Raw genomic sequence first — 26,529 nt, forward strand, 5'->3', positions numbered from 1 at the left:
ATTTTCCCCTCTCCCACCATTTCTTACACTGTGATGCCTCCCTTCACTCACTTTTCTGTTGTTCGTCCCCCAGGGAAGGGGTCACCTATAGATCATTGTGATCAATTTCCCCTTTCTCCCCCACTTTCCCTTTCCCATCCTGGTACTGCCACTCTCATTATTGGTCCTGAGGGGTTTATGTGTCCTGGATTCTGTGCAGAGAGCTCTTATCTCCCATCTAGCCAGGTTTGTAAGGTAGAACTGGGGCATGATAGTGGGGGAAGCACTAAAGAACTAGAGGAAAATTGTATGTTCTGTGGGTGCTATACTGCGCCCCGGTTCGTCGCTTCCTTGTGACCCTTCTGTAAGGAGATGTCCAGTGTCTACAGATGGGCTTTAGGTCTCCACTCCACACTCCCTTTCAGTCAACATTGATAGGATATTTTGCTCTGGGTCTTTGATGCCGGATGCCTGATCCCATCAACACCTCATGATCACCCAGGCTGGTGTGCTTCTTCCACGTGGGCTGTGTTGCTTCTCAGCTTGATGGCCGCTTCCTTATCTTTGATCCTTTAAGACCTCAGACCTCTTTTGATACCCGGGCACCATCAGCTTTCTTCACGTTTGCTTATGCACCCGTTTTGCAGAGACCATTATTCTACACTGTAGAGAAAAATACTCACTGCCATTCAGTCACTGCTGATTCATGGTGACCCTGTGTTTGAGACTGCGGGAGTAGAAAACCGGCTTTCTCCCGAGGAGCTGCTGGTGGTTTTGACTGCCAGGTTGCAACCCAACCTGTCGCCACGACACCCCCAGGACTGCAACTGAGTGGGAAGCCCTGTCTCTCCAGCAGAGGGGCTGGTTTTGTCCACAATTGCTGACCTTGCAGTTAGGGGTCAGCAACCCAATGTGTAACCATTAAGGCACTGGGCTTCATGGTTACGCTGGCCAGGGCTGACGCAGAGGGTGGGCAATCTTATGAATTAGAGCAGTAGTCACAAATGAATCTCCAGAAAGTTATGTGAGCAGAAAAATTAAGTTACCAAACATCGCTTTTGAAAACATGCCAAGTGAACACAATCCTCAGCTAAGGGAACATGCTAATGGACACACGTGGGCACAATGCGCAGTCTTCAGTCCTGTGATGACCTGGAGGTGGGGGGAGCGTGGTGGCCACGCTCGGCAGCAGCCCCAGCCCAAGGCCAGCAGTGCACCCTATAGGAGGGTGCTCCTGTGTCCTGGAGGGATGCGGAGTGGGGATGGACCAGATGGCTCGGCTCGGCCAGTGAGCACTGCGCCCCATGGGTAGCACCGTAACTTCCTGCGAAGCATGTTAGCTCACCAGCCATCCTTCCAGGGTCACCTCACCTGTGGCGTCCAGTCTGGGGGTTGGGGTGCTATGTGCCACTGTTTTCTGCTCAAGGTCACAAAGCAGAGGGCTGCACGACAGCAGAGAGGGCTGGACATCGCCTCCCTCTGATCCCATGGACACACACCAGACTTCTGACCAAACAGATTCTTTTTATTGAAAGATCGTAACAGAGCAGAGGAGCTCGGGAGGGTGGTGCAGAAAGTTGAAAACCGGCCCCAGAGGCTACCCTGAGCCTTTCAACATCAGGAAGGGAGGAGACAGAGCCCAGAGAGGAAAACAAAGGGCATTCTGACACCCTTCTTGCCTGGCTCCTGGCCCAGATCTCCAGCCCAGGGAAGGCGGGAGGGACACAAACTCCCACCAGCAATCCTAGAGGCCCGCCGCCGCCCTCAGGCTTCCAGGAGCTTCCCCAGGAAGCGGAGGTTGAGGATCTTGAGCTGATCATCCAGATCCATCCGGACAATGCCGTCCTCGCCATCGATGCTCAGCAGGACCCCGGTGGCTTCCCGGTCCTCACCCAGGATGACCTTCACCTGGGGGATGGGGCATGGGGTCAGAGGCCTGTGTCTACCCGCCAGGGCCCTCAGCTGGCCCGCCCCCTTACCTTGTTGTTCTTGGTCGGGGTGATGGGCTCCAGGTGTTCGCTAGAGATGCTGACGACCTTCTCACTGTCCTTCAGGTACACAGAGCACATGCCACCCTGGAGTGGGGACAGCGGTCAGCATGTCCTGCTCCCCACAGGGCCAACCACACACCCCACGACATACACTCGGGCCCTCATTCTGAGAAGTCACTTCCCAAGGTGACAGGGGACAACCATGGCTAGGCTGGGGCTGATGTAGCAGTGTAGGGGGGGCTTTAGGGAAGGGAGGCCAAGGCCAGTAAAGAAAGCACTACTTTTTGGACCCTTGACCCCTCATGTTCCCCCCTATGTCTTCCTCCTCCAGGGCTCCCATCTCAAGGACAGCCTTCATTTCAAGTCACCTCCTCTCAGACAATCCTCCAGTGCACACCTGTCCACTGTCCTCTCTCTGGGCTCCCCTCCCCACTCCAGACAAGCAGCAACACAGAGGATGAGTTCCATCCCCTCCCCACACCACCCCGACCCACTCTCCCTCCAGCTCCTCGAGACGCAGCCCCAGCTGCCCATGACCTGGCCTAGTCAGTGCTCTCCCTTCCTCTGGGCTGTGCCTGTTGCGGTCACGGGGAGCACAGCACCGCCCTCCCCAGGGGACCAGGCTCACCAGCCCTCTCTCGCCATAGGCCTGTGTACCTGAAGCTCACTCTGCCTGGGGCACACTTAAGGCCTTTCCTTGCTGTTTTTCCTATTTGTTGGATCTCAGTTCAGACAGCTCCTCCAGAAAGTCCTCCCAGATCTGCCCCCAACCCCCCAGGTTGGGTCTGAGTCACAGGGCTCAGGAGTCTCTCCCCCCACCCCCCGCCCCCCGTGCCATGCCTGTCTCGACTCTGGAATGTGAAGTGCAGGTGGACCACCTTGGGTCTCTGATGCTTCTGAGTTCAGTTCACATTACTGAAGGGCCCCCTAGGTGGAAGGACTATCTACTTAGGACTCAACCCCCAGCTGAGTAACCCGGGAAGCCCCCCAGGGTCGGCTGTAAGCTGGGAGCTGAAGGGTGACTAGCAGTTAAGGCGGCGGCAAAGCAGGGAAAGGAGAGGGCTCTAGGCTGAGCGAGCAGCCTGGCCCAGAAGTGAGTGGTGCCCAGGGAAGGCACCTGGGGAGGCGGCTATCTGGGCCCCACTTACCGTGACGCTGCGGATGACGCCTGTCTGCCCCACCACCTGCGTGTCCAGGTAAGTGTCCCGCACCTTCACCTGGATGTCAATGGTCACCCAGTCGCTGGAGTTCTGCTCAATGCCGGACCCAGGCGTGTGTGGGTTGTAGCCACCCGGGGAGGGAGCTCCGGGGGTCATTGGACTGTAACCAACAGGGCTGGGGCTGGGACTGGCCTGTGGGGCAGAGGGGACAGGGTTGGTCACCTGGATCAGGTCACCTGACCTGGGGGTCGTCATCGGCTGAGGCCATGCACGGTGACCGGTACCTGATAGGCCATGGGTGAAGGCGTGGGGTGGTAACTGGCCGGCGAGTGTGTGTTCTGGTAGCCGGCTGGGCTTGGTGCCACCTGGTGGTAGCTCTGGGGACTGGGGCTGGGCTGGTAGGAGCCTTGTGGGGAGGGGGCAGCGTAGGGGGAGAACTGGTCTGTGTTGTACCTGCAGGGACAAGGAGAGGAGGGGCAGTGGTAAGGGTGGGGACGGAGGGGCGCAGGACCGGGGCTGGGCAGGGACTGGCCAGAGGCGACTCACATGGCTGGCGTTCCTGGCGTCTGCGGGTTGTACTGTGGGTTGACCTGTGGGGATGAGGGGTCGGGATAGCCAGGCGTTTGGGGGTTAGGGGTTCCCCCGTAAGCTTGGGGTGATGGAGTGGGCTCCTCGTCGAAGACGTACTCGTACTCCTCCTCAGCCCTGTAGGAGAGCTCCCTTGAGAATGGTGCCAACAAGGTGCCAGGGGTGTGCAGAACGGCTACCCACAGGCCCTGACCACAGGCCGCTCCAGGGTCCCCTCAGCCCGCCCCGAGGCCAGCTGAGGAGATGGCAACACAGCCAGCTGGGGCTGGCCTGCCCCAGGTCACCTCACCAGACGACCCGTCCCCAAGTTTCAACCGCACATCCTGGCTTCTGTGGCCAGGTTTGGAGTAGATGGAGCGGGCCTCAGTGCCCCCCAGGCCCCGGCTCCTGGCCCTTACCGGGACGGCGTGTTAGGATTGTTGGGGTCCCAGGCACCACTCTGGGCTGGCGTGCGACTGCCGTCATGCAGGGGCGTCTGCGAGCCGTAATGCGGGGTGCGGCTTCCTGGAACGAGGGAGGTGAAAGAGACCGTCTATTCTGTCCTGCCCCTCCCTCTCCCCGGCACTGCCCCCCCAGAGCACTCACCGTCCTGGAGAGGCGTCTGGGAGCCGTACATAGGCGTCCGGGAGCCAGGGCCATACATGGGTGTCTGGGAGCCGTACATGGGGGTCCGTCCACTGTCGGAGGTCATGCTGCCAGAGCGCTGCGAGTCCCTGTGGGCCGAGAATGAGGGGGCTGAGCAGGGCCTCTCCCAGCAAAGCCCACCCAGCCACCCATCCTCAGGCCAGGCCCCGCAGTGCGGCGTACACGGTGGTGAGCCGCTGGCGGTCCACAGAAATGGTCTGGCAGGTAGAGTGCAGCTCCACTCGGGCCGTGGACTCGGTGGCGTCCTTGACCATGCCAATGTAGCCTGGTGGGGAGTGGCAGGGTCAGGCAGGCCCCTCCCCGCCCCACCACCACCCCCTTTCCTGGCCACCCAGCTCACCTTTGTAGGGCCCTTGGGAGATGCGCACAGTCTGGCCAATGAGGTCGTTTTCTCTTCGGCCACGGCCAAAGCCCATGCCACCGCCCGGGGCACCAAAGCCGCCACTCAGACCTGAGAGGGGGATGGGGATATCACGAGCCGCCCAGGGTGGTGCACCCCTCCCACGCCATGGCCACAGCCAGAGAACCCCAAACCCCTCTGTACCTGCCCGTCTCCCCTCCCCCAGAAGGCCAAGGTGCCTTCTCTGGGCTCCCTGATCCAAGCCCTAACTGCTCTGGGCTGTCACGATGGGATAGGCCCCGTACCCCACCCCAGCAGCTCTAAGCCACTAAGGCGAGCCAGGGGTGCTCAGGCTCGGCCCATGAGTGCAGCTGAACAAAGCACCCCCTCCCCGCTCCTCACCTCCAACGCTGGGGTGCATGGGACTACTGATCCGGGGGCTCATCGGGGTGAAGCCACCCATGGTGAAGTTGTGCATGTCACGGGGCTAGAGGACAAGCAGAGACAAATGTCAGGGAGGACACACCCACCCTGGGCTGCCCAACTGCTGCCTTCCTGCTCCAAGCTGCCCAGGGGCCACCTCTCCCTCTCTCTCTTGCGACAAGGTCTCCCTTTCTTTGGAGGAACTGCCACCTGGGCCACTGTGGGCCTGTCACCCACGAGTCCTGGGCCCTGCTGGGCCCCAGGGGAGCCCACCTCCTCACTCCAGCTGCCCAGTCCCCCACTCTGTGACTGCCTCAGGGCCTTTGCACTTGCTGCATGGCTCTCACACCTGCGCCTCTGTGAACCTCTCCTACCCAAGCCCAGCCCTGTCTCCTGACAGCACAAGTCACTGCCCGCAGGGACTGAGCTGCTTCCCGTAAATGAATGGAGGAGCCCCAAAGACTTATGTCTGGGTAACTTTGCTACAAGCACCTGCCCTCTGGACCACAAGTCCACTCCAGTGGCTCCTCCCGGTCCCCCACCCACCTCACCTTCGAGCCCCCTGCCAGCACCAGGTGGCGGGTCTTGCAGACGAACATGCCCCCGTTCTCCACGAGCTTCTTGCAGTGCAGGAAGGCGAAGCTCCGGAAGAGAATGCGAATCTCGCCCTCCCGGCCCTGGAACGGGAGGGGAGGGTGGCTCACGGCCAAGCCGCGCCCCAGCCCCACCCCATCACGGCCACTGAGCAGCAGCCTGGGGTGCTCACCGAGTGGGGGCCGTCGATGACCTTGACAATGTCTTTCACGTGGATGTTGTTCTGTTCCGAGTCCAGCGCTGCTGCAAAGCGGTTGTCCTTCTTCCGGGTCACAGACTGGTGCCTGACGGTCACCACCTTTCCGTGCATGTTCAGCACCTATGGGAGTGGGGGGGGTGGGGCAGAGCAGGGCTTCCTAGTGGGCTAACGCCCCTGGGGGCAGACTGTCGTGGCTCTGGAGCCTGTCACGAATCCTGGTCCAACAAGGGCGACCTCGGCAGTGGGGCACCTAGGCACCCAAACTGTTGGCCATGCATGCTGTCCTCTCTGGGGGGACTCGGGGCCCTGTGAGAGGGGCGGGGGTGACAGCAACACTACAGGGTCTTTACCCTCCCCTTCTGGTCAAGCCTGGGCAGCTGATTTCTGTCAAGTCTCAGCCACTCCCCCGCCAACAGTGGTGTCCTGATACTCCTGTCATGGGAGGAAAGGGCCCGTGGCGCTGGAGGACACACAGCTACCTGGAAGGTCTCACGCTCCAGCCGCACGATGACGCCCACCGTCTGGGGCTCCAGCTGCACCAGCTCGCCCCACTCGTGCTGCCCGCCCACGTCCACGCCCGAGGCCGTCTCCGAGCAGAGCTGCAGGTCCCTTGGGAGCACCTTCAGCTGCCCGGGAGGAGCAAAGGGAGGAGGTGGGTCCCGTGGCCCCTGCCTGGGATGACTGGTCAGGGGGGTGCGCCCTTGCCCCTGACCCTACCTCGTGCATAGTGAGGTCTGAGAAGAGGATGACGAAGTTCTCCTCCACCCGCACGATGAGGCCCGTGTCGCCCTCGAAGCGGCCGGCAATCACCTTCACGTGGTCCCCCATCTTGAAGTACTTCCGGAGCTCCTGGGCGGGGAACTCAAGCATATCCTGCGGGGTTGGGGTGGTGGGGACACGCAGGTAAGGGGGTGCCTCCACCACCCGGCTCCTCATGGTTTTAGTCCACAGAGCGTCCAGTGAACGGGCCAAGCCCGCCCATGTCCGGCAGACAGCCTGCACCCCGCAGGGGACCTGGGCCTGGACAGCCCTTCAGGCCCCCAGACAGCCTTCCCGAGACACCTGGCCCAGCCCAGACAACCCCACAGACCACGTGGTGACAGCCTAGCACCTAGAAGCTGGGAGCACCTCAGAGACTCACAAGCCCAGCCCCCTTCAATTACACCACGGATCCGCCACCCAAGTGTCCGCAGGGCCTCCGAACCACCACTTCTCAGAAACAAAATAGGCCACGCCATTCACCGGCTCCACCGAACGCCAGGAACTCCGTCACCCACACAGCCAGCCACCAAGACCCCCCCCCCTGAGCAAGACCCACATCTCCTCCCCTCCTGAACCTCAGCCCAGCCCCGGGCACAGCACGACACCCCAGATGAAGGTGAACGCACACCCCACTGAACCCCATCAATCAAAACTGACCCCTGGGTGTCCCCCCAAAATGTAACCTCCCCCAAAGGTCCCCATCAGTCTCACCCCTCCCTGTGATCACCCAGTAAAGAGATGTCCCCTCGGACCTGGGAAGCCCAGTCAGCCAAGCCTAGCTGAGCCCCGAGCCGTGAGCCCTGCTCGCCAGGCCCGGGCGCACCTTGAGGTCCTCGTGCTTGGGCATGATGGTGATCTTGTTGCCATCCACGCTGAGGATCCTGCCCTGCAGGTTGATGAGCTCGCCCTCACACACTTCCACGTTGTCGCCCGGCTGGAAGTTGTGCTCTCGTTCCTTCCCTGCGGGGCAGACGGGGGACTGAGGTGGGGGCTGCCCCGGGGGCCACTCCCTCCTGGAGAGCTGGGGCTAGGGCTAGGGGCCAAATACCTGTGCTCTCGGTCACCACCTCCAGGTCGATGCCCTCCGGCTGGTCCTCAAACTTCTCCAGCTCCGAGAGCGTGGGCTTCACACCCTCCGTGATCTGAGGATGTGAGGGGCATGGGGGGCGGGGTGAGGGGAGGGACGGAGGGAGGCCAGCCCTGGGGTTACCTCGGAGACCCAGACCCATCCAGCCATCTCTGGGGGGACCCTCACCACAGCAGAGATGGCAAAGCTCTTGAACAGAAAGCCCTTCCGGCTGTAGCGGTTCCCCTCGAAGATGAGGAAGTCGCCATCAGAGGCGACATCACCCCCCAGGGACCTGAGAAGAGTCGGGAGGACAATCACTGTAGCTGCATTTCCCCAGCGGGCCCAATGCGCCTGTCTCAATGAGGGGCCCGCAGCACCACCTCTGCCCTCGGCAGCCGCAGTCTGCCTGTCTCGCCAGGGGCTGTCGCCCCACTGCAGTATCTGCTCCCAGAGGGAGCTGCCGTTTCCCCAACGTTGCCAGCAGAGGTGCTGGTGCTTGGGAGGCCCCGGGTGGGCTGGGCTCACTGACTGACGACACCCTGTGAGGGCAGGGATGCCACGGCCTTGTTTGCCAGGCAAGGACCCACTCAGGGAGTCACACCACATGCCCAGGGGCTGAGCCAGCGAGTTTGGGGCCAGAACCTGGGCCAGCCCCTCCTGCCCCACTGTGCTCCCTCCACCATCTCCTCACGTTAAATCGGGGGGTGGGGGGTGAGCCTGCCTTAGGCACTCAGGATCCCCCACATGTGCTCTCTGCTACACAGTAACTCGAGGTCCGGCAAAGACAGGGACCGGTGGTATCAATGGGCCCACTCAGACAGGGCCCCAGGGTGCCCAAGAAAGGGAAATTCTACAATCTATCTCATGTTGGTACTTAGGCCTCTGACTGGCAGCCTTACAACTGGTTCTGGAGGGAAGAGGGCTGCTGATGGCTCCAGGCCCTGCCCTGGTCCCTCCTGCCACCACACTAGCTCCCAAGTCTCTTACCAACCCTGCAGACTCCCCTCCACTCCATAATGCCTGCTTGCACTGACATGCTGGAAGCTTAAAGGAGCCCCAAACTCCTATTATCCCCCTGCCCCCAGCTGGGAGCAGTGGGAGGAAGCATCTAAGCCCCATCCACTCCAGAAAGGAGACCAGGTCGAAGTAGGCTCTACAGCCTGGTCTGGTGGGAGAATCCCACTTGGTCAATGGTGGCTGTCAGAGAGCTTACCAGCACGGTACTGTGTGGACACAAGGGCCACGGACCACGCTAACCCCCAACCTTGCCCTGTAACCTGGGGCTCGGGAGCTGCCTTCAGACTGCAGGAAACTGAGAGCCAGGGATTTCCCATCTTGCCGGAGGTGACCCAGCTAAACCAACCACATACACAGCCTACACCTGGGGGGGGGGGGGGGGGGGAACACCAGGGCAGCAATGGGGCTGAAAAGAAAGGATGTTCCTCCTGCCCTATTCCAAGCGCCCTGGTAAAGGCACACCCCCCGGCTCTGGCCCAATGTGAGGGGAGGTCAGATGCTCACAGGCACCTTCCCTGGAAGCAGTCCCTGCCAGACTGCTGTCTCCCCACACCACAGGGGTGGGCCTGCTCCCTGCGGCTAGAGACAATGGATTAATGGTCTCTATCGGTTGAATCAAGGACCAGGCCAAACCAGCTCTGTGACATCCAAAGTTAGGCTGCCATTCTACATCTAGGATCTGCCCATCTTGTCACATGTGTACCCCAATCCCTCCTCTTCCTATTGTGTGTATGTCCCTAGACCACCCCCTCTCATTACTGTATTACCTATAGCACAGCCCCTTCCAGTGACTAGGTCCTCACTAATTACCCCTCAGGTAATGAGGGGGCTTGCATATCCCCAGAGAAGATAAAAGCCTGGGCTAGCATTAAATAGCTCTCTCTCTCTCTCCCTCCACGTGGACCATTGAGCGGGGCAGAGGTGAGCATGCTACCATGAATTGTGTCTGACTCCATTTTTTTCAATACTTCACTTCTATCTCTCCTGATCACTATAACGTTACTATGGTCTTTACTTATCATCGCTGTGCAATTGCGCCTGCCAGACCCGTGATGCTGTGTCTTCCCCTGACAGCTCGGGGCCTCTCACCTGATCTTCTCGGCATCAAACAGCCTCTGCGGTGGTCGCTTAAACTTCCTTTTGGCTAGCCAGTCTTTCTGTGGGAGAAAGGGACAGGGTCGGGCAGCGGTGAGGGGAGGCCCAGCCGCCAGGGGCGCCCACGCGGCCCGCCCCCTGCCCCTTGCCAGCCACGGTACCACGCTCATGTGGGCCTTGATGCGGTCATAGTCGAGCCTGGGGATCATCTTCAGGGAGATGGTGTTCTGGCTGGGCTCCACGTAATCCACCTGGACGGACGGATGGGGGCAGGGGACGGGGTGTTAGAGAGGGGACAGGGAAGGAAGAATGGGGGAAGGGAGCAGCAGACCTGACAGCACCCCAAATTCTCCTCTGGGCCTGAGCACCCCCCAACTCTGCATGGAATGCCCATGGCTGCATGACCACGCTGGCAAGGGCGCTTCAAAGATGCCTCGTCTGCAGTTGACCTCCTGGTGCCCCACTCTGCCCGTGCTGTGCTCAGCCACGCCACCAGGACGTCTCTGACTCCAGCCTTTCTCACACCTGCTCGCATCTCTGAGCAGTTCAAAGCCCAGCCAGAATCCAACAGCTCCCCCTCCTCCAGGGGACCCCAGCCTCAACATGGCCTCCCGGGCAGGTAGCTCTTTGTTGCATAAGCAGTGGGGATGGGGACTACCTGGTTGTTTATGAACAGCCCCCCCTGGCTTCTACTAACTAGATGTCAGTACCACCCCCTCCCCAGCTGCCACAACTGAAAAATGTCTCCCAAGACTGTCAGCATCCCCTCGGGGGCAGGATCACCCTTGCTCTAGTCCCAAAGCCAGTCGGGTGGGGCAGCCCCTTGCCTCACTCCTGCCACTCGGGCGGCCCCACTTCAGGCGCTGGCCCTTCTGCCCGGCACCCACGTCCCTGGGGCACCACGCAGCTCACGCCTGCAGCTTCTTTAGATTTTACTCAATGTGCCAACAGCCCCCCAACTGGCACCTCTCTAGACCCGAACCCCCCACCCCCAATCCTTCCAAGCCAGAGAGTCCGGGTCTGCCATGATTCCTCTCACCTCCCAGGTTTAGTCCCCATTCTACTCCCGAGCCTCTCTCAAAACAGCTCCTTGCACACGGACAAAGGGGGGGGGGGAACGACACAGATGGGAGCCCACCCACCCTCCGCCCCCAGGCACCTGAGCGATATCATCCTTGTAGATGCCCCGCTTGAGGCGGACCCAGGACTTCGGCTTCAGGTTGGCCACCTCCTTGACCACCTTGAGGACATCGGTCATCTCCTTGATGGGCACCATTTGCTGGTTCCAGTAGCCAAGCCGCAGGTTGCCCACACCCTCGATGGCCTGCTTCACGTGCGTCTGCTTATAGGCCTCCACGTACAGGTAGCCCTTCACATGCTCCGGGGCCACCACCGACTTGATCTGCAGGGGCTGGGGAGCAGGAGGGCGGTGAACTACCACAGCAGCGCCAGGCCCAGTCCCCCACCCGGGTACCAGGGCGACCCCCGAAGAGTTGGCCCTACAGGAAACAACCCGGAGATAAAACTGCCCAGCAAAACCGTCAGAGCAACGACAGCTGCCACGCCATCATGAAACGCCACACGGCAGGGTCCAATAACCAAACCAGATCGTGGTCCTGGAGGACACCCAAGGCACTGGGGGGGAGGGAGGGCAAAAGGCCCGTGGAAATACAGAACTCCAAGGGAGCAGGATTGTCCCACAAGCTTATTGAGGCCCCTCCACATGTTACATCATGGGGGTGGAGCAACTAGAACCAAAGAGAGCCGGAGCGGAGCGACTACACGAAGATGGGAGAAGGGCCGCTTTCTCTGCTGAGACCGAGGAGGCACCTGAGATGGCCAGAGACGGTCAATCCAGGAAGAAGCACACAAATGATCAACCGTCCCATGTTCCTGATAGAAGCCCTACTGCATGATGCCCGGACTGAGAATGACCTCTACGCAAGGTTAAAAGAGCCAGCGGGGTTCTGCGAAGCCCCTCCGAGAGGGGGACGAACCGGCACACTGTGCTGAGTGACTCTCCCACTGCCACCGAGGCAATCTGGCTCACCACAGCCCCAACTTGACGGGCACCGAGAGCCTCCTCTCTCTCCTGAAGAGAACTGTCCAAAGCGCCACAAGGTCTCCTCAGGAGAAAACGAGCCCACCCGAAAAGCACAGTATGGTGTGAGACCAATAGGAAGGACCAGGTCCACGGAGAGAGTCCCAGACAGGGAAACATTCCTGGACTGTTAGCGGGGGGCGAGAGGGGGAGGCTTGGTGGCGTAGAGGGTTACACGCTAGACTGCTCCTCGGGAGAAAGAGGGGACTGTCTTCCCCAGAAATAGGCGGGGTCTCGGAGAGAAGCCCACAGGGCAGTCCCAGCAACTCGTTGGCAGGAGTCTGCTAGTTGTCTAGGCGGGAGTGGGGTGCAGAGAAGCACCAGTTAGTGCCTTAAGAGCAGACACACGACTACCTGGGGGCAGGAAAAAGAAATATCAGGACAGGGGAGGGCAGCACCAAACGAAAGGCCACGGCCCCCATCCTGGGGCAGCCGCCCACCACAGGAGGATACACACAGAGAAGGCCTATAGGGGGACTCCCCCGGTGCCAGGACGTTCAACAGGACAGGTCCACCGTGAACACTGCAGAGCACTGTCTCCCCAGCGCTTACCGTGTCTGTGAACTGGTAGGCAATGAACTTGCGCATCAAGGAAATGGCCGTGGCCCGTTCCTCCCCGATCTAGAGAGAGGGAGAGAAGGAAGGAGACTTGAGAGAAATGATTGGATGGTGAGCAGGTCACAGAGGAGGCCAAGAGACAGCTGGGAGAGAAAGTTAACGAGCAAGTACAACAAGGCAAGAGAGAGATGGAGTGAGCTGGGGGACAATCGGAACGACAGGAGTGGAGACAGGGAGCAGGGAGGGGGGTGAGGGGGAGGAGGGGAGGAGCATGAGGGAAGATAGCTAGAAAGCTGACTGGCCGCGAAGACCCAGGACAGGCAGCCAGACAGTGCTTCCCCGACCCCCGCACCCCTCCTTCCAGGCACTAGCACACACCTTACACTTGACGGTCCAGAGGTTGGGGTCCCTGGAGAGGAGGGGCAAAGCAGCTGTTTAGGGCAGCTGTTCCCTCTGAAGGAGGCACACCCTCCCCATGCCCCAAGGACCCCCTACTCACCCCCGTCTCCCCACAAAGGGGCAGGAAACACCAGCCTGCCCCCTCCCACCCACCACTGCCTCCAGGGGCCTGTACCCGACTGATTTCTGAGTATCAGCCCTGGGGGCATTAGCACCCCCAACACCAAAGTCCCACCCCAGACCCTCCTGCCCCCACGCACTTGACTCCTGGGAGCAGCTGCTGCTGAGTGATGTCATCAGAGAGCTCGTCAGACCCGCCGTAGACACTGGGGAGAGCGTTGGTTGTGGGGGGGCTGCCAGCACGGCCCCCACCCCCAATCCCCCCAGCCCTGCCCTTGGGCCCTTACGTCTCTCCCACAGAGGACTTGGCGTATTTCTTCATGTAGTACTCGCCCAGCTCTTCTTCCCGCTGGTCCCTAGGGCGCAGGGATGAGAGCAGCTGTGGGTGGGAGGCTGAGGACAGGCAGGGGGGCCCAGGGGAGTCAGCTCCCGGGAGCCTGCTCTCCGTGCTCACCTCCAGAGGTTCTGCAGGCGGCGAGCCCCGGAGCGGTCTTCGTCCAGGACCACATTGTCGATATTGGAGGCTGGAAAAGAAGTGGGCCGGTGGAGGGGTAAGGGACCTGGAGGAGTGGGGCGGGGGCCCTAAGCGGGTTGGAGTTTGGCCCTGGGGCACGAAACCACCTCCCTGAGGAAGGCCCCATCCTGTCCCGACCCTCTCCCGCTCTGCTCCACAGACAAAGGAGTCGAATAGTTGGGGGAAAGGGAGAATCCAGCTGCTCCCCATCTCACATAGACACAACCTCAGGTCCATCTCCTCCCCACCTTGACACCCCCATCCCAACCCTCATTCCCAGGCACATGGATGCGCCCGCCCTTTCCCTGATCCCAGAAGGACTGCAGACTCTGGCCCCTTTGTGAATCAGAGCCCCAGGACTGGCCAGGAGGAGCCAAGGGCCAGGGGGTGAGGGCAGGGTGCCAGAGGACAGAGGCAATGTGGAGTTATGGGAGGAGGGCAGGGGGTGAAGGAATCTCAGTCTTACCTTCAATCTCTTCTACTTGGAGGAAGAGGAGGTGGTGGAGGTGGTGGTGGTGGTGGTGGGCGAGGGCAGACAAAGTATGAGCCAAATTATAGCAGCAAAATCAACCATGGGGAGGGGAGGGGGAAGGTGTGGGCAAGGGGAAAGGGGGTATGGGGTAGGGTAGGACACAGGAAGGTTGAAAGCAAAATTAAAGGCCAGGCACCGGGTGGTTGGAGAAGCCGAAATGTATGAGGTGCACAGGACGGAAATTACAAGGAAGGGGGCACTGGCCCAGGAAGTGGGGGGGATCTTGGGACAGAGCCCACCCACTCCAGAGTCATCAGAAGGGATTCACAGGAGTCTGGAGACACCTCCCCCTCCCCAGAGCACCCACCACCCTCAGAACCCATCCTCCCCCACCCTGGAAACTCATGGGCCCACAGGCAAAGGATGGGGGCTGATCTCTCCAGCAACAACAAAAACAAGCCAGGAGAGGCCAGTGAGTGAGTGGTGCAGGGAACGGTGGGTTTGGAGAAGACCCTCTCAGCCAGACTCTTCGGTCCACGTCTGGCCTTGTGGAAAGGGGGGCCCCACGCACCTTTCTCTAGAATGTCTTCTGCGCCGTCTTCCCACTGGTCCTCGTCCTCATACTCATCGTCCACATCTTCAAGAGACAGAGGCAGGGGGTGGGGGTGCTGGAGCACGGGGCCTCGTGACAGCTGCTCCCAGAGGAGGAGAGTCTACAAATCTCTCCTTACCCTCTTACAAGCATTTTGATCAAAGATTCGATCGCAAAATCCTGATCCAAAGTGGGTAACTGTAGGAAAGGTTTTCAGCTTCTCAGAGAAACCAGAATTCCTACAGCGTTGGCGGCTCCAGGAATCTCTGCAATGACTGTCCAGGGACAACCTGGAGAGCTTCACCCCCAAACAGCCCAAGTCCTCTAATGCCCAAACCATCCTTTAACCAACAGAGAGCACCTGCCTCGGGCACGGTGCTGAGTCTGCCAAGAACAGAGAGGACCCCTGGGCTTGGTCATGGGGGAGGAGCGACTCGGCAAAGGAAGGCGGGAATAACCGCACAACTCGGGGATGCCGCCAAGGCCGCTCCCTGTCCGTGGAGAACCCGCTGAGCTGCTGTACATTTGGAGGGATTTTCAGTAACAAAACTCAAAGAAACCGCAGTCAAAACCCAAAGTGCAGAGACAAGCATACCAGCTTCATCCAGAATGAAGCCTCCGTGACGGGGCTTCTTGGGGGGCCGGTCATCGTCTTCCTCCTCCTCTTCCTCATCGTACTCCTCCTCTTCCTCCTCCTCTTCAGGCTCTTCCTCCTTCTCGCTGCCCGCTACACTCCGCCGCTCCTCCTCTACCTGCAGGGGTGGGAAATCCAGGGTTGCTGTGAGTCGTCGGAAATGGCTCGATGGCACCCAGTGTGTGACTACCACACCTGGAAACCGGTTCCCACACGTCCAATCTGACCTCACCGACCTGGCCAGCCAGTCCCCTCTGCACCGTCCGTGCACACACCTGCCATTCTGGCCACTGACTACAGCGGGCACCTACCCAGTCAAGACCTGGGAGGTGACCGGGACTCCTCCTGCTACTGAACCAGCTTGCTGGGGACCCTCCACCCTGCCTCTCTGAGAGGGTCCTCAGGCCCTCATTTCTTCCCACTCTACACCTCCCTGGGATGTCGCATCCACTCCCATGGCTACAGTGGTCCTCTGTGACTATGACGTCCCCGCCATCTCCACCTCGTGCCAAGGTCACTGGCCACCCCCATGGTAATTCTGTAAGCAGTCTTCTGTCCTTACCTAGAAGACAGCACAGGAGCATCGGACACTGTTGGCCCTCCCTCCCCGTGGAAATGGGCGTCCCCTGGCTTCTGCCTCAGGTTTTCCTCCGTCTCTCAGCTCATCTCTCAGACGCTGCTTGGACCAGGGCCCACTTGCTGCTCTCTCCCTGGCCCTTCCCCTTCCACTGCCCCAGTTCCCTGCCTTCAGTTGATGCCGTCTGCCTCCAGTTCTCACTCCCCCACACCTCAACCAGAGACCTCAGGTGCCAACAGCCCCTTGGAGACCTCCCCCAGTTCATGCTCCCCAAACCCCTCAAAGCCACCATGTTCCCACTTGGCCTCAGTCCTTCAGCTCCCGGCGACACAAGGTTTTTGTCCTTTCTGACATCAGAACAATTATCTCTGGTCCATTCCCATAGCCCAGGCTCAGGTCAGGACACTGGTCTTGAACACTTGGATCCATACCCAGCCTCCTCCTGGGCTCTCAGCCTCCAATCCCTCATTCCACACCAGCCCCAAACCCTGCTTCCCAATCCTCCATCTTCTCCTGCCTCGCCTCACGCTTCTGGCCATAACCACGCCAACAGAAGCCAGTTACCTGTTGTCTTTAAATCCACTCACCAAAGAGCACCTTTTCTCCTACGTGGAGAACATCCTTCCTGATAACTCTGTACCTTTCCCTTGCTACACATAAAAAGCATCACCATAAAAGCCAAACAATGTTGCTAAATGCCAACAAGCTGCCTCGTGCAGACTCTTGCGCCTACAGCCTGGCAAAGAGACCAGTAAATCCCAGAGTGCTCTTCACATAGGGACCCTGGCGGGACGGAGACTCAGCAGCTGCTCCACCAAAAACACCCTCACTGCCGTGAGTCCATGCCGACGCACCGCACAGCGACCCTACAGAACACGGAAGAACTACCTCTGCAGGTTTCCCAGACAGTAACTCTCGATGGCAGCAGAATGACAGTCTTTTCTCCTGAGCGGCTGCCGGTGGTTTTAAACTGCCAACCTGGTAACTGGCAGCCCAACACGTAACCGCTACATCACCAGGGCTAGGGAAGAGCCAGGCAGGCAACATCAATGGAGCCGACCACCAGGAGCGGGAGGTAAAGGGCAGGTGACACTCAATGCCAGTGTCGGAAGTGGGAGGGGTGGGAGCTCCCAGTCCTAAAGGGAGCAGCCACCTCTGGGTGCTAGCCAAGAGCAGCCATAGCCAATACACCTTGTGTCCAACGAGCAGAAAAGCCCCCTCTTTTTTAAAAAAATCATTTTACTGGGGGCTCATACAGCTCTTATCATAATCCATCCATCTATCCATGGTCTCAAGCACATTTGTACTTTTGTTGCCATCATCATTCTCAAAACATTTCTTCCTACTTGCGCCCTTGTTATCAGCTCGTTTTTTCCCCTCCCTCCCAAACCTTTGATAACTGGTTTAGATACTCTTGTTCGTCCTGAGGGGATCATCCACCCTGGATTCCCTGTGTTTCCAGTTCCTATCTGTGCCAGTGTACATGCTCTGGTCTAGCCAGATTTGTAAGGTAGAATTGGGGTCATGATAGTGGGGGAGGAGGAGGGGAGGAAGCATTAAAGAACTAGAGGAAAGTTGTTTGTTTCATCAGTGCTATACTGCACCCTGAACTGGCTCGGCACCTCTCTTCCTTGTGACCCTTCTGTAAGGGGCTGTCCAACTGTCTACAGATGGGCTTTGGGTCTCTACTCTGCCCTCTCCCTCATTCACATCGATATGATGTTTTGTTCTGGGTCTTTGATGCCTGATGCCACTGACACCTCATGATCACCCAGGCTGGTGTGTTTCTTCCCTGTGGGCTTTGTTGCTTCTGAGCTAGATGGCCGATTGGTTATCTTGGAGCCTTTAAGACCCCAGACGCTATGTCCTACGCTCCTTTCTAAGGGTTGGCAACTCACTGGCAGAGTACACTGAAATGTCTGCTCGTCAAACACGCTGACGCCGGCTCCTGGCTTTCTGGGGTTGTCACTACGTGTTCACTCCCATCTTGCCAAACTGGGCTCCTCCCTCGCCCAGGCAGCCACAGCCACGCTTCCATTTACTAGAATACCCTTTCCTTCCCCGAAACCCCCATCACTCCACGCCGTCTTTGCGCCCAAGTCTCCCCAGCTCGCTGGGCCCCTCCCCTCCCCCCCATTGAAAGGGTAACGGCTCCCAACTCCTGCGCGCTATTCTTCCGAATTACCAGTCCATTTGCTGACTCGGCTCTTTCCTGTTGAGACCACGACAACCCAGACGCCCCCAGACCCCGCGGGGAACCCTTGTGGGCTCCCCGCAGGAGGCGTCCGGCCCGGCCCCGGCCCCAGGCCCGATGCCGCCTCCCCCGCCAGGCACCCCAGCACCCCCGGCCCCCCCGGACCTCGGCCTCCTCGGCGTCGCTGCTGCGCTCGCTCTCCTCCTCGGAGAAGTTGCTGTCCTCGCTGTCCGACATCTTCTGCGCCCGATCGGGAAGGCGGCGGCTTCCGCGGGGCCCACTCCGAGCCTCAGTTTCCCTACGGGTTCCCCGGGAGAAGACTGCCTCAGCGCACTTCCGGCAGACTCAGCGCACTTGGGGCGACCGTGACCCGGGCAAGGGGCCGCCGCACCACCGAAGCCGACGGCCCCCCTCAGCAGCCCTCCCGGCTTGCACGGTGGACAGGGCCCCAACTCACCGCTCCGGTCGCACCTCTCCCTCGGTCCCAGCTGCCGGTCACACGACGCCCAGCGGGGACGCACGCGTGCTCTCGCGAGAACGTGCCCGTTGGCTCCGCCCAGCGCGAGATTTGCGCCGCGCGCCGCGCGCGACGTGCGTCCCGGGACTCCGGCCTGAGCGTGGCCGAGCGCTGTCCGGGCGGCGCGCGGGAGCTGCCGTCCGCCGAGGGTCGAAACCGAAAATCCCGCCACGCTGGAGTAAACCCCGCCTCACCGGCTCCGCCCTTTCACACTTCCGTCTCAGACTCTCCGACTTCCGTCTGCCCCCCGCCCGCGGGGGGCCGGGTGGAGGCTCACCGCCCGTGCTTAACGCGCTGCGCCATCGGGAGGGTCCCGTGGGGGACAGTGTGTGCGTCTCCCCTTTCTCCCGCCCCCCCGTCTTTCCAGCGCCTTACGTCATTAAGTGGGTGCCCAGCCACCGGGAGCAGGAAGTTAGCGATGTAAACAATCCTGGTCAGAGGTTTACAGGCTTGATTCAGCAGCTGATGGCGATTCACAGCGAGCCCACAGATAAGGGTGCTGTCGGGCTCTCATTTGCGCAGAAGCTGCTTCTTGCAGAGCCAGGGCGTGTGTTCCGTTAGAGCCACCACGGAAGTCCCCGGGCTGTGAAGTTCGGGTGACCCCCCCAAGAAACCTTTTTCTTATCAAGCTCTTTGTTAAACCAGACAGAACTAGTCAATTCTGACTCACAGTGACCCTCGCGAGCTGAGGGGAACTGCCTGTGGGTTCCCAAGACTAACTACAGAAGTAGGGAGAGGAAAAAAAAAACAGCTTTGAAGGCTGTATTAGGTCTTAAATTCTGAACACTGTCTGCAGAAAGCTCCGTGTGACAAAATCCATTTGCAGGGTCCCTCCTGAAAGCCTCCCCAGAATGCCTCTGATGGTTAACCAAGGATGTAGACAATCTTGCTCTCAGGCAGAGTGCATTGGGAAGTGCATTACTTCCATTCCTCTCCAAGCATCCCACGGAGGGGTAGTCTCTCTCAGCTGGGTGACTTTAATCATGATGAGGCTTTACTGGGGACAGGGCTGGGGCACCCAGAGTCATGCGTGAGGCCCTATCAGTCATGCCCTGCCTGCCTTGGTCATGGTCAGAAGGCCCTTCTAACGTGTCATGGCCCTGTTCCCACTCCGCAGCCCCACCTTTAACTTTCATGTATTGATCTGCCACCACTCATGACTTTGTGGCTGTTCCCATGTCTGGTCTAACGAGCATCCTGACTCAATCCTGGAACACGGCGATGACCTCTTGCAAATGGCCTCCCTCATCTGGACAGTGTGTCTGTGTCTTTGTGGTTGCTTTGTCTCTTTGTGGTTGCTTTTTCTCTTTGTGGTTGCTTTTTCTCCTTAAATTATATTTGAGATGGGGGTCTCTTTTGTTCTCTAAAGCAAGACAGTGCTAAAATACCTCACTTAAGCAATCAGACAGCTGGCCTCGTGACACAGAAATTTAATATACATCATATAAGGGGGAAAATGATGCACCTGCCACTGGGGACAGCAGCAGGCTCGCAAATCAGCCGTCACGGAGTGAGTAGACAGTACGTACATTTCTTCATAACACACTGCCCAACCCAAACCCACCACAAATCAACTCTGATTCATAGTGACCCTATACGGCAGTGGTTCTCAATTTGTGGGTTGAGACCTCTTTGAGGGGGTCGAACGACCCTTTCACGGGTTGCCTAAGACCATCGGAAAACACGTTTTTCTGAGACACCGCACCTCTATCCATCTCCCGGCAGGTCTGCCCACCTGCAGATACGCCCACCTATGAGTACCCAGCATGAAGACTGTTACCCATGCTATGCCATGCTTCAAGACAAAATTTCATTGATTTGTCATTAGAAATACATATTTCACAGTATATAATGACATACTGCTTTTGTGATTCATCCACTCTGCTTTCGTTATGTTCAATTTGTAACAATGAAAAGACAGCCTGCCTATCAGTTATTACATGATTCATCACAGTGCTGAAGTAGCAACGAAACTTTACAGTGGGGGTCACCACCACATGAGGCACTGTCTGAAAGGGTGGTGGCATCAGGAAGGTTGAGAACCGCTGCTCTAGGACAATCTAGAACACCCCAAAGGGTCTCCAAGTCTAAGTCTTTACAGAGGTTGCTAACCCAAGGTCCTCAGTTAGAGCTCGCCAGCTGCTCTGTTGGGAAAAGGTGAAGCTCTGTACCCTGTCATCAGAATCACCTTTGTGGAGGCAGACTTGCCACATCTTTTTTTTTTTTTTTTTTGCAGCTGGTGGATTTGAACTGCCCACCTTGCAGATCGCAGCCCTGCCATGGGAGCCAGGGCTCCCCAACCCAACAACTGAACCTCCAATTGATTGCAGAGAGCCTGGGCACTCGTCATGAAAAGCTGTCTCCCGAAGTTTCCACAGCAGCTCTTTACAGTAGGGTTCCATGGAATAGAGTATGTTTATCGGCAGCCACTCCAGGAAAGACGGGAGGAGTCTTTCACACACACACACACACACACACACACATGACAAGTCAGTCCTTCTTCCTCGGTCCCTGGGGGAGTCTGATAACTCTGACAAAACATTCCTATACATGTGAGGACACAGAGAAAGGGGGCATACAAGGCTCCTCTTCCCCCAAACAAACCCCCACCCAGTCTCAGAAGTCCTCATGCAAAGAACAGCTCAACAAATGGGGGTGCACTCCCCCAACCCCAGTGAAACACTAGTCAGCACAAAGCGTAGCCTTGGCCAAGGCGGTGGGACGGCGTGGCCTGCCAGAAGCGAACAGCTCTGCCGTGGTTGGCCCCTTGGGTCTGAGAATGGCGCAAGGCTCCATCTCTCTTGTCCTTTGGAGCTCCCGGGTCCTGTAGAAGGACAGCGTGCTTGGTAAAGGGGAAGGTCAGCCCCTCACCAAGATGGATCACCGTCGCCTTGCCTGCCACAGTGGGCTCAAACCTCATAGGGTGGAACCGACCGGGCGGTACCTGCCGACTGCAACCGCTCAGCTACAAGAAGGGACCGAGGCTGTGAACAGCGAGCATGGAGCTCAGACAGAGGCTGAGCTGAACAGAAGGGGACCGACACAGGTGTCTGTCCCATATGCCCCCAAGCCTCTGACATGCAAGAGCAGGTCAAACCAGCCTCGACACACAAAAAGCAGTTGAGCTGGGTGCCCAGGGGGGATTTGCAGAAAAACCTTTGGGGGTGATGGAAAGCTCCTGGCTTGTTCTCCAGGATGCGTTGACAAGGACACTTCAGACAGGCGCGTGGCATGGCACTGGATGCTGATGGTACCTTCAAAGGAAGAATGTGGGGAACCCATCTCCAGGATCGACCTGTGACCCCTCCCCGGGGGATGGACCACAGGAAAGTGGGTTAAGGGAGACATCGGACAGTGTAAGACATCACAAAATCATAATTTATAAATGACCAAGGGTTCGTGAGGGAGGGTGGGGGAGGGAGGGAAAAAATGAGCGGAGGCCAAGGGCTCAAGTAGAAAGAAAATGTGTTGAGAATGAGGATGGCAACAAATATACAAATGTGCTTGACACAATGGATGCAGGTATGTATTCTGATAAGAGCTGTAACAAAAAGTAAAAGTGTTTTAAAAGTCCGGCATCAAAATCTCTGAGCAGAGGCCAGGGCAGCAATGTTTCCTGACCATTATCCAGGTGGTAATAATCTGAAACCAGGGATGGGAGCCACATGGGCCAGGCCTCCAGGAATGACCATGGGAGCAGAAGCTGCCTGTGCAGTGCTCTGTCCCGTCCGGAAAATTGAGGAGAGAGAAAACCTGAAAGAGAAGGGAGACTGGAGGGGTCAGGGGAGCAAGGAAGGGCAACGGCCCCCTTTCCCTGACCTAAAAACTAGACCTCAGACCTCCTTCCGGACTTACTTGCTTTCCTCATTCTCGCCTCCTTTGCCGAGTTCCTGAGGCTGCAGCTGGGTTCTCTGGCCTGGCAGGAAGAGAAGATACAGGTTTGAGAATTGAGGCTTGCTGTCAGTGCCCCCCCTCCCACCCAGCCTCGCCTGGGGTACCTGAGGACCTGTCCCCCAAGACTCATCCTGCTGGGAGGTACCCGGCACAAGCCCCCTGTAATAACTCCAAGAGCTTGGCCAGAAAGAGGTCGACGGGCCTCTGGGGATGTCTCTCACAGGGTGGGCACGGGCCCTGGCCGGCCGGCCACAGCCGGGCCCCCAAAGCTTCCAGCAGGCGTTGCAAGCGGAGCACCACGGTCTCCACCGTGGGGCCCTCCTCAAAACGAATCACAGACAGCTCTAGCCGGAAGCAGCCCAGAGTCTCGGCTGGACACACCTGGGGTGGAAGTGGGGGAGACACAGGGGCCTGGAGTTTCTCCCGGCCAGAGGCTGACCCCAAGTCTCCACCCCCCCACCCCTGGGGCCATCTGACCTTATCCCTGGTGGCGACCACCCACTAACCTGAAGGCCAGGGGGTTGTGCCCATCAATGGTATCCTGGGAGAGGAGTCTGCACTCCACTTCTGTACAGATTCCAGCTGGGAATCACCCCCCACCCCGCCCCCCAGACTCACTCCATGCTACTCAGGAACACCCAGGAGGGCCGGGAGTCTGAAGCTTTCTGGCTTGTGGCCCCAGGATACGCCCCTTCCCCTCTCTGGGCCTCAGTTTCCTCCTTTGTAAAGCAGGACTCTTTGGCACCCACCCAAGCTGCCTTTGGGTCAGTTCTGCCTCATCGGTGATCCTATAGGAGAGGGTAGGGCTACCCCAGTGGGGTTCTGAGACTGTAACTGTTTACAGGAGTAGAAAGCCTCCTCTTTTCTCTCAAGGAGCAGTTGGTGGTTTCAAACTGCTGTCTTCAAGGCTATCAGTCCAACCCACTTCTACGCCTTCAAGACAGTCTCAGGAATCCCCGGAGGCAATTCTCCCTGTCCTTGAGGGTTTTGATGGATCAGCATCCACCCAGGGGCAGGGAGCTGGATTCGAGTTTGGTTTTCTGGGTTTAGCAGAGATGACACGTGGTGCGCTGTCTCTGTGTGAAGAAGGTCCCTCCTGTGGCCCTTTGGAATAGTGACAGGTAGATGACAGGACTCTACAGGGCGGGAAGAGGCTCCCTGTAGAAGGGGGTCTTTATGCAATGTTTACTCGTCTTAGTCAGACTTGGTGCCCCTGCCTGCCCAGGGGTGGGTATGAGAAAGAAACTGGCACACAGAATGTGCTTAGAGCAGTACCTGGTACCAGGAACCAAATACCAAGTCCATACCATGCAGTGTATAAAGTTCACAGAGACCCCACCTGGAGTTTCTGAGACTGTCCATCTTTCCCTGAGCAGCCAGCCTCGTCTTCCTCTCACAGCCGGCTAGTGGACTTGAAGCACTGACCTTGAAGTCAGCTGCCCAGGCCCAACCCAAGGTGCCACCAGGGCTCCTTTGGCCCAGGACAGGCACTGCTTACGTGTGGCTTTTGTCACCCTCAGCACCTGAGCCTGTGGTGGAGCAGCTGAAGACAGCTAAAGAATACTGGGGGTCGAATTTGACTCCATGGCAGCGGTTTTTGGTTGGTTTGTTTGGTGTTTTTGGAAGGTGTCTTTCAGGGCTGGCAGGGGCTCTGGGGCATAGTGCCTCGGGCTGTTAAACACAAGGTCAGCAGATCAAAACCACCAGCTGTTCCCGAGGGAGACAGATGAGGCTTTTGAGGGCCCTGAAGAATTACAACTTCTGAAACCACCCATAGGGGCCATTCTCTACTCTGTCCTGCAAGGTTTCTGTGAGTCATAATCAATATTATGGCGTTGCCCTGGGGCATACACCTGGCTGAGATGAGTGAGCTCCCGGAGCTTGGTGGGTCTCAGGAAACGCCCAGCTTCTGGGAGGAACCAATGAGAGAATGAAATACTTACAGACAGATCATCTGGGGTGTAGAGTGTGCCATCATTTCTGTTGCCCTACAATTTGGGGGTTCAGGGAAGAAGGAGATCAGAGCTTGGGAGGGAGAGCCTGACCTCCAACATACCCCCTCTCCATCCTCCAACTAACTTGTTTCTGTCTGGTCTGCTGCATCTCCCTTCCTTACCGGCCCCCTTCCCTCCTCACCAGAATCTTCTTGATAGCAACCAGAAACTTGAAAGGCTCCCGAGAGCAGAGAGGGGTCCCCAGGCTCCACAAGGGTCGTGACAGCAGGAGGATGGTCCAGAGAAGCCACATGAGCACTAGACCTCCTCTCGGCTTTTTCTGTCTGCAAGGACAGGGTCCTGGAGGCAGAGGGCAAGAGAGAGGGACCCAGTTGGATGAAAGAGGTACAAGTGCAGGCAACTGCTCCCAGCCTCCTCGCGGCCAGGCCAGCTCCACTCAAGTACAGATGGGGGTGGATGGGGAGATGGGCCCCGAGAGGCTGGGGCAGATGATAACCCCAAAGCAGAGAGACTGGGCTCCCTGATCCCCAGGGTGTAACCCAGTGCTTAGAGAGACTGTGGAAGATTGCAGTTTGGAGCCCTCCCCCAAGTCTGCCTCCCAAGTAGCAGTTACAGCTTTTGAGGACTGTCTGTCTGGCCTATGACGTGTGTTCTCTTGGGAAAGGCCTGTGCTGGGCCTCATCAGTGCCTCTGCTCTCCAGCTAACCTTAGAAAGGCCGGCGGTTCAAACCCACCAGCACTCTGAGGGAGAAAGACGAGGCTGTCTGCTCCCATCAAGAGTTACCGTCTCAGGAATTCCGTCCAGAATCTACTACACCGCTGTGGGGCTGGTGAGGCCTCTCCTTGATATTTGTCTCCTTTCTGGGTGTCTTCAAGCCTCTCTGCTTTTGTGTCCCTGGTCCCTGACTTGGATTTGTTTTCTCTGGATCCATCTCTGACTAATCTGATGGCTCTCTTTTTTTTCCCCTCTGCTTCTTTTCTTCTGTTAAACTCATCTTGGTCTTGGCCTCTCTCTTGTGCTGTGTCTGTTTGTCTCTGAGTCCCTCCAGGTCTGCTTCTGTGGGTTCCCTTCCTCTACCCCCGACAGCCCCCCTCCCCCTCCCCCCATTTCCCTCTCTCACCCTTTTACAGCTGGACTCTGGGCTGGAGGCTCCCTTTGGCCGGTCCGGGCCTCTTCTCTCCACCCTGTCTCCACCCTCTGGGCCCAAGGTAAGTCACCACACCCCTTTGAACCTTGGACCCCAGACCCAGTGCTGTCAGACAAACTGAGGCAACCCTAGGCCCCCTCACCCGAAGAGAGGAACAACTCTATGGTTTGGAAGGGCACCTCCTGAGTGAGAGGAGTCTGTTGGGGACCCTGGGAGGAGGTGGCAGGCCCAACCAGGGCACGGGTTGGAGAATTCCACGGGGAAGGGGCCTAGAGTAAAAGGTGATTTGGAGGGACTGACTGAAGAGACAGCTTTGGAGAAAGATAAGGCTTTTTGCTCTTGTAGAGTTAGTCTCTGAAACCCACAGGACAGTTCTACCCTGACTTTCCGCCTTGCTGTGGGTTGGAATTGACTCGATGGCAGTGGACTTTTTTGAGAGATCTTTAGCTGGTGTAAGGACCCTGGAGAGGGGCTGTTGTGGGGTGTGTCTCTGAGAATATTCTAAGTGTCCCCTAGCTCACGGCCCCCCACCCATCCATTTCAATTCATAGCATAGGAGGGAGTTGAACTGCCCCAAAGGGTTTCGGAGGTTGTAAATCTTCCGGGGTGCAGACTGCCTCATTGTCCTCCCACGGAGCAGCTGGTGGGGTTGAACCACGGATCTTGCAGTTAGTAGACTATCCCGTTAGGTTGCGAACCTCTAGGTCAGCGATCTAAACTCTGTGTGCTCCCGTAAAGACTGAGTCTCAGAAAGCCTAGGTTGGGATCGATTCGATGGCAGCAGGTGATCGGATTTCGGAGAATCGACAACAGGGGGGCGGGGTGGGACAAGGGAGAACAACCTTCTTACGCAGCACTTGTCATTCTTCAGGCCCCGCCCCTTCCACGTCCCAAACCGCGCCCCCTCCGTTCCCATGATCCATCGCCCCTCCGCGAACCCGAGGCCCCGCCCCTGACGTCCACGTCAGCCGTAAAGCGCCCTCGTCGCGACG

General features: G+C 58.3%; 1 protein-coding gene across 2 annotated transcripts; it reads right to left on the reverse strand.

Moving 5' to 3' along the window:
* Positions 1-1,483: 1,483 nt before the first annotated feature.
* Positions 1,484-18,636, reverse strand: SUPT5H (SPT5 homolog, DSIF elongation factor subunit). 2 transcript variants are annotated; one of them, XM_075536209.1, is made up of 30 exons: positions 18,481-18,636; positions 18,189-18,321; positions 15,214-15,370; positions 14,598-14,663; positions 14,021-14,032; positions 13,495-13,564; positions 13,328-13,396; positions 13,181-13,246; positions 12,900-12,930; positions 12,516-12,584; positions 11,022-11,273; positions 10,024-10,113; positions 9,857-9,924; positions 7,937-8,042; positions 7,730-7,823; positions 7,505-7,641; positions 6,637-6,792; positions 6,399-6,545; positions 5,893-6,039; positions 5,678-5,803; positions 5,106-5,190; positions 4,704-4,814; positions 4,526-4,628; positions 4,304-4,431; positions 4,117-4,222; positions 3,677-3,835; positions 3,415-3,583; positions 3,119-3,322; positions 1,959-2,054; positions 1,484-1,887 (listed from the first exon to the last, which is right to left on the reverse strand). In XM_075536209.1, the coding sequence occupies exons 2-30, from the start codon at positions 18,258-18,260 to the stop codon at positions 1,744-1,746; spliced, it is 3,240 nt and encodes a 1,079-aa protein (XP_075392324.1). In that variant the 5' UTR covers positions 18,261-18,321; positions 18,481-18,636; the 3' UTR covers positions 1,484-1,743. The 2 variants fall into 2 exon arrangements, with proteins under 2 accessions (XP_075392324.1, XP_075392325.1); XM_075536210.1 differs by lacking the exon at positions 14,021-14,032.
* Between the last annotated feature and the right edge of the window lie 7,893 nt (positions 18,637-26,529).

Source organism: Tenrec ecaudatus, chromosome 18 (genome assembly GCF_050624435.1).
Source record: "Tenrec ecaudatus isolate mTenEca1 chromosome 18, mTenEca1.hap1, whole genome shotgun sequence".
NCBI lineage: Eukaryota > Metazoa > Chordata > Mammalia > Afrosoricida > Tenrecidae > Tenrec > Tenrec ecaudatus.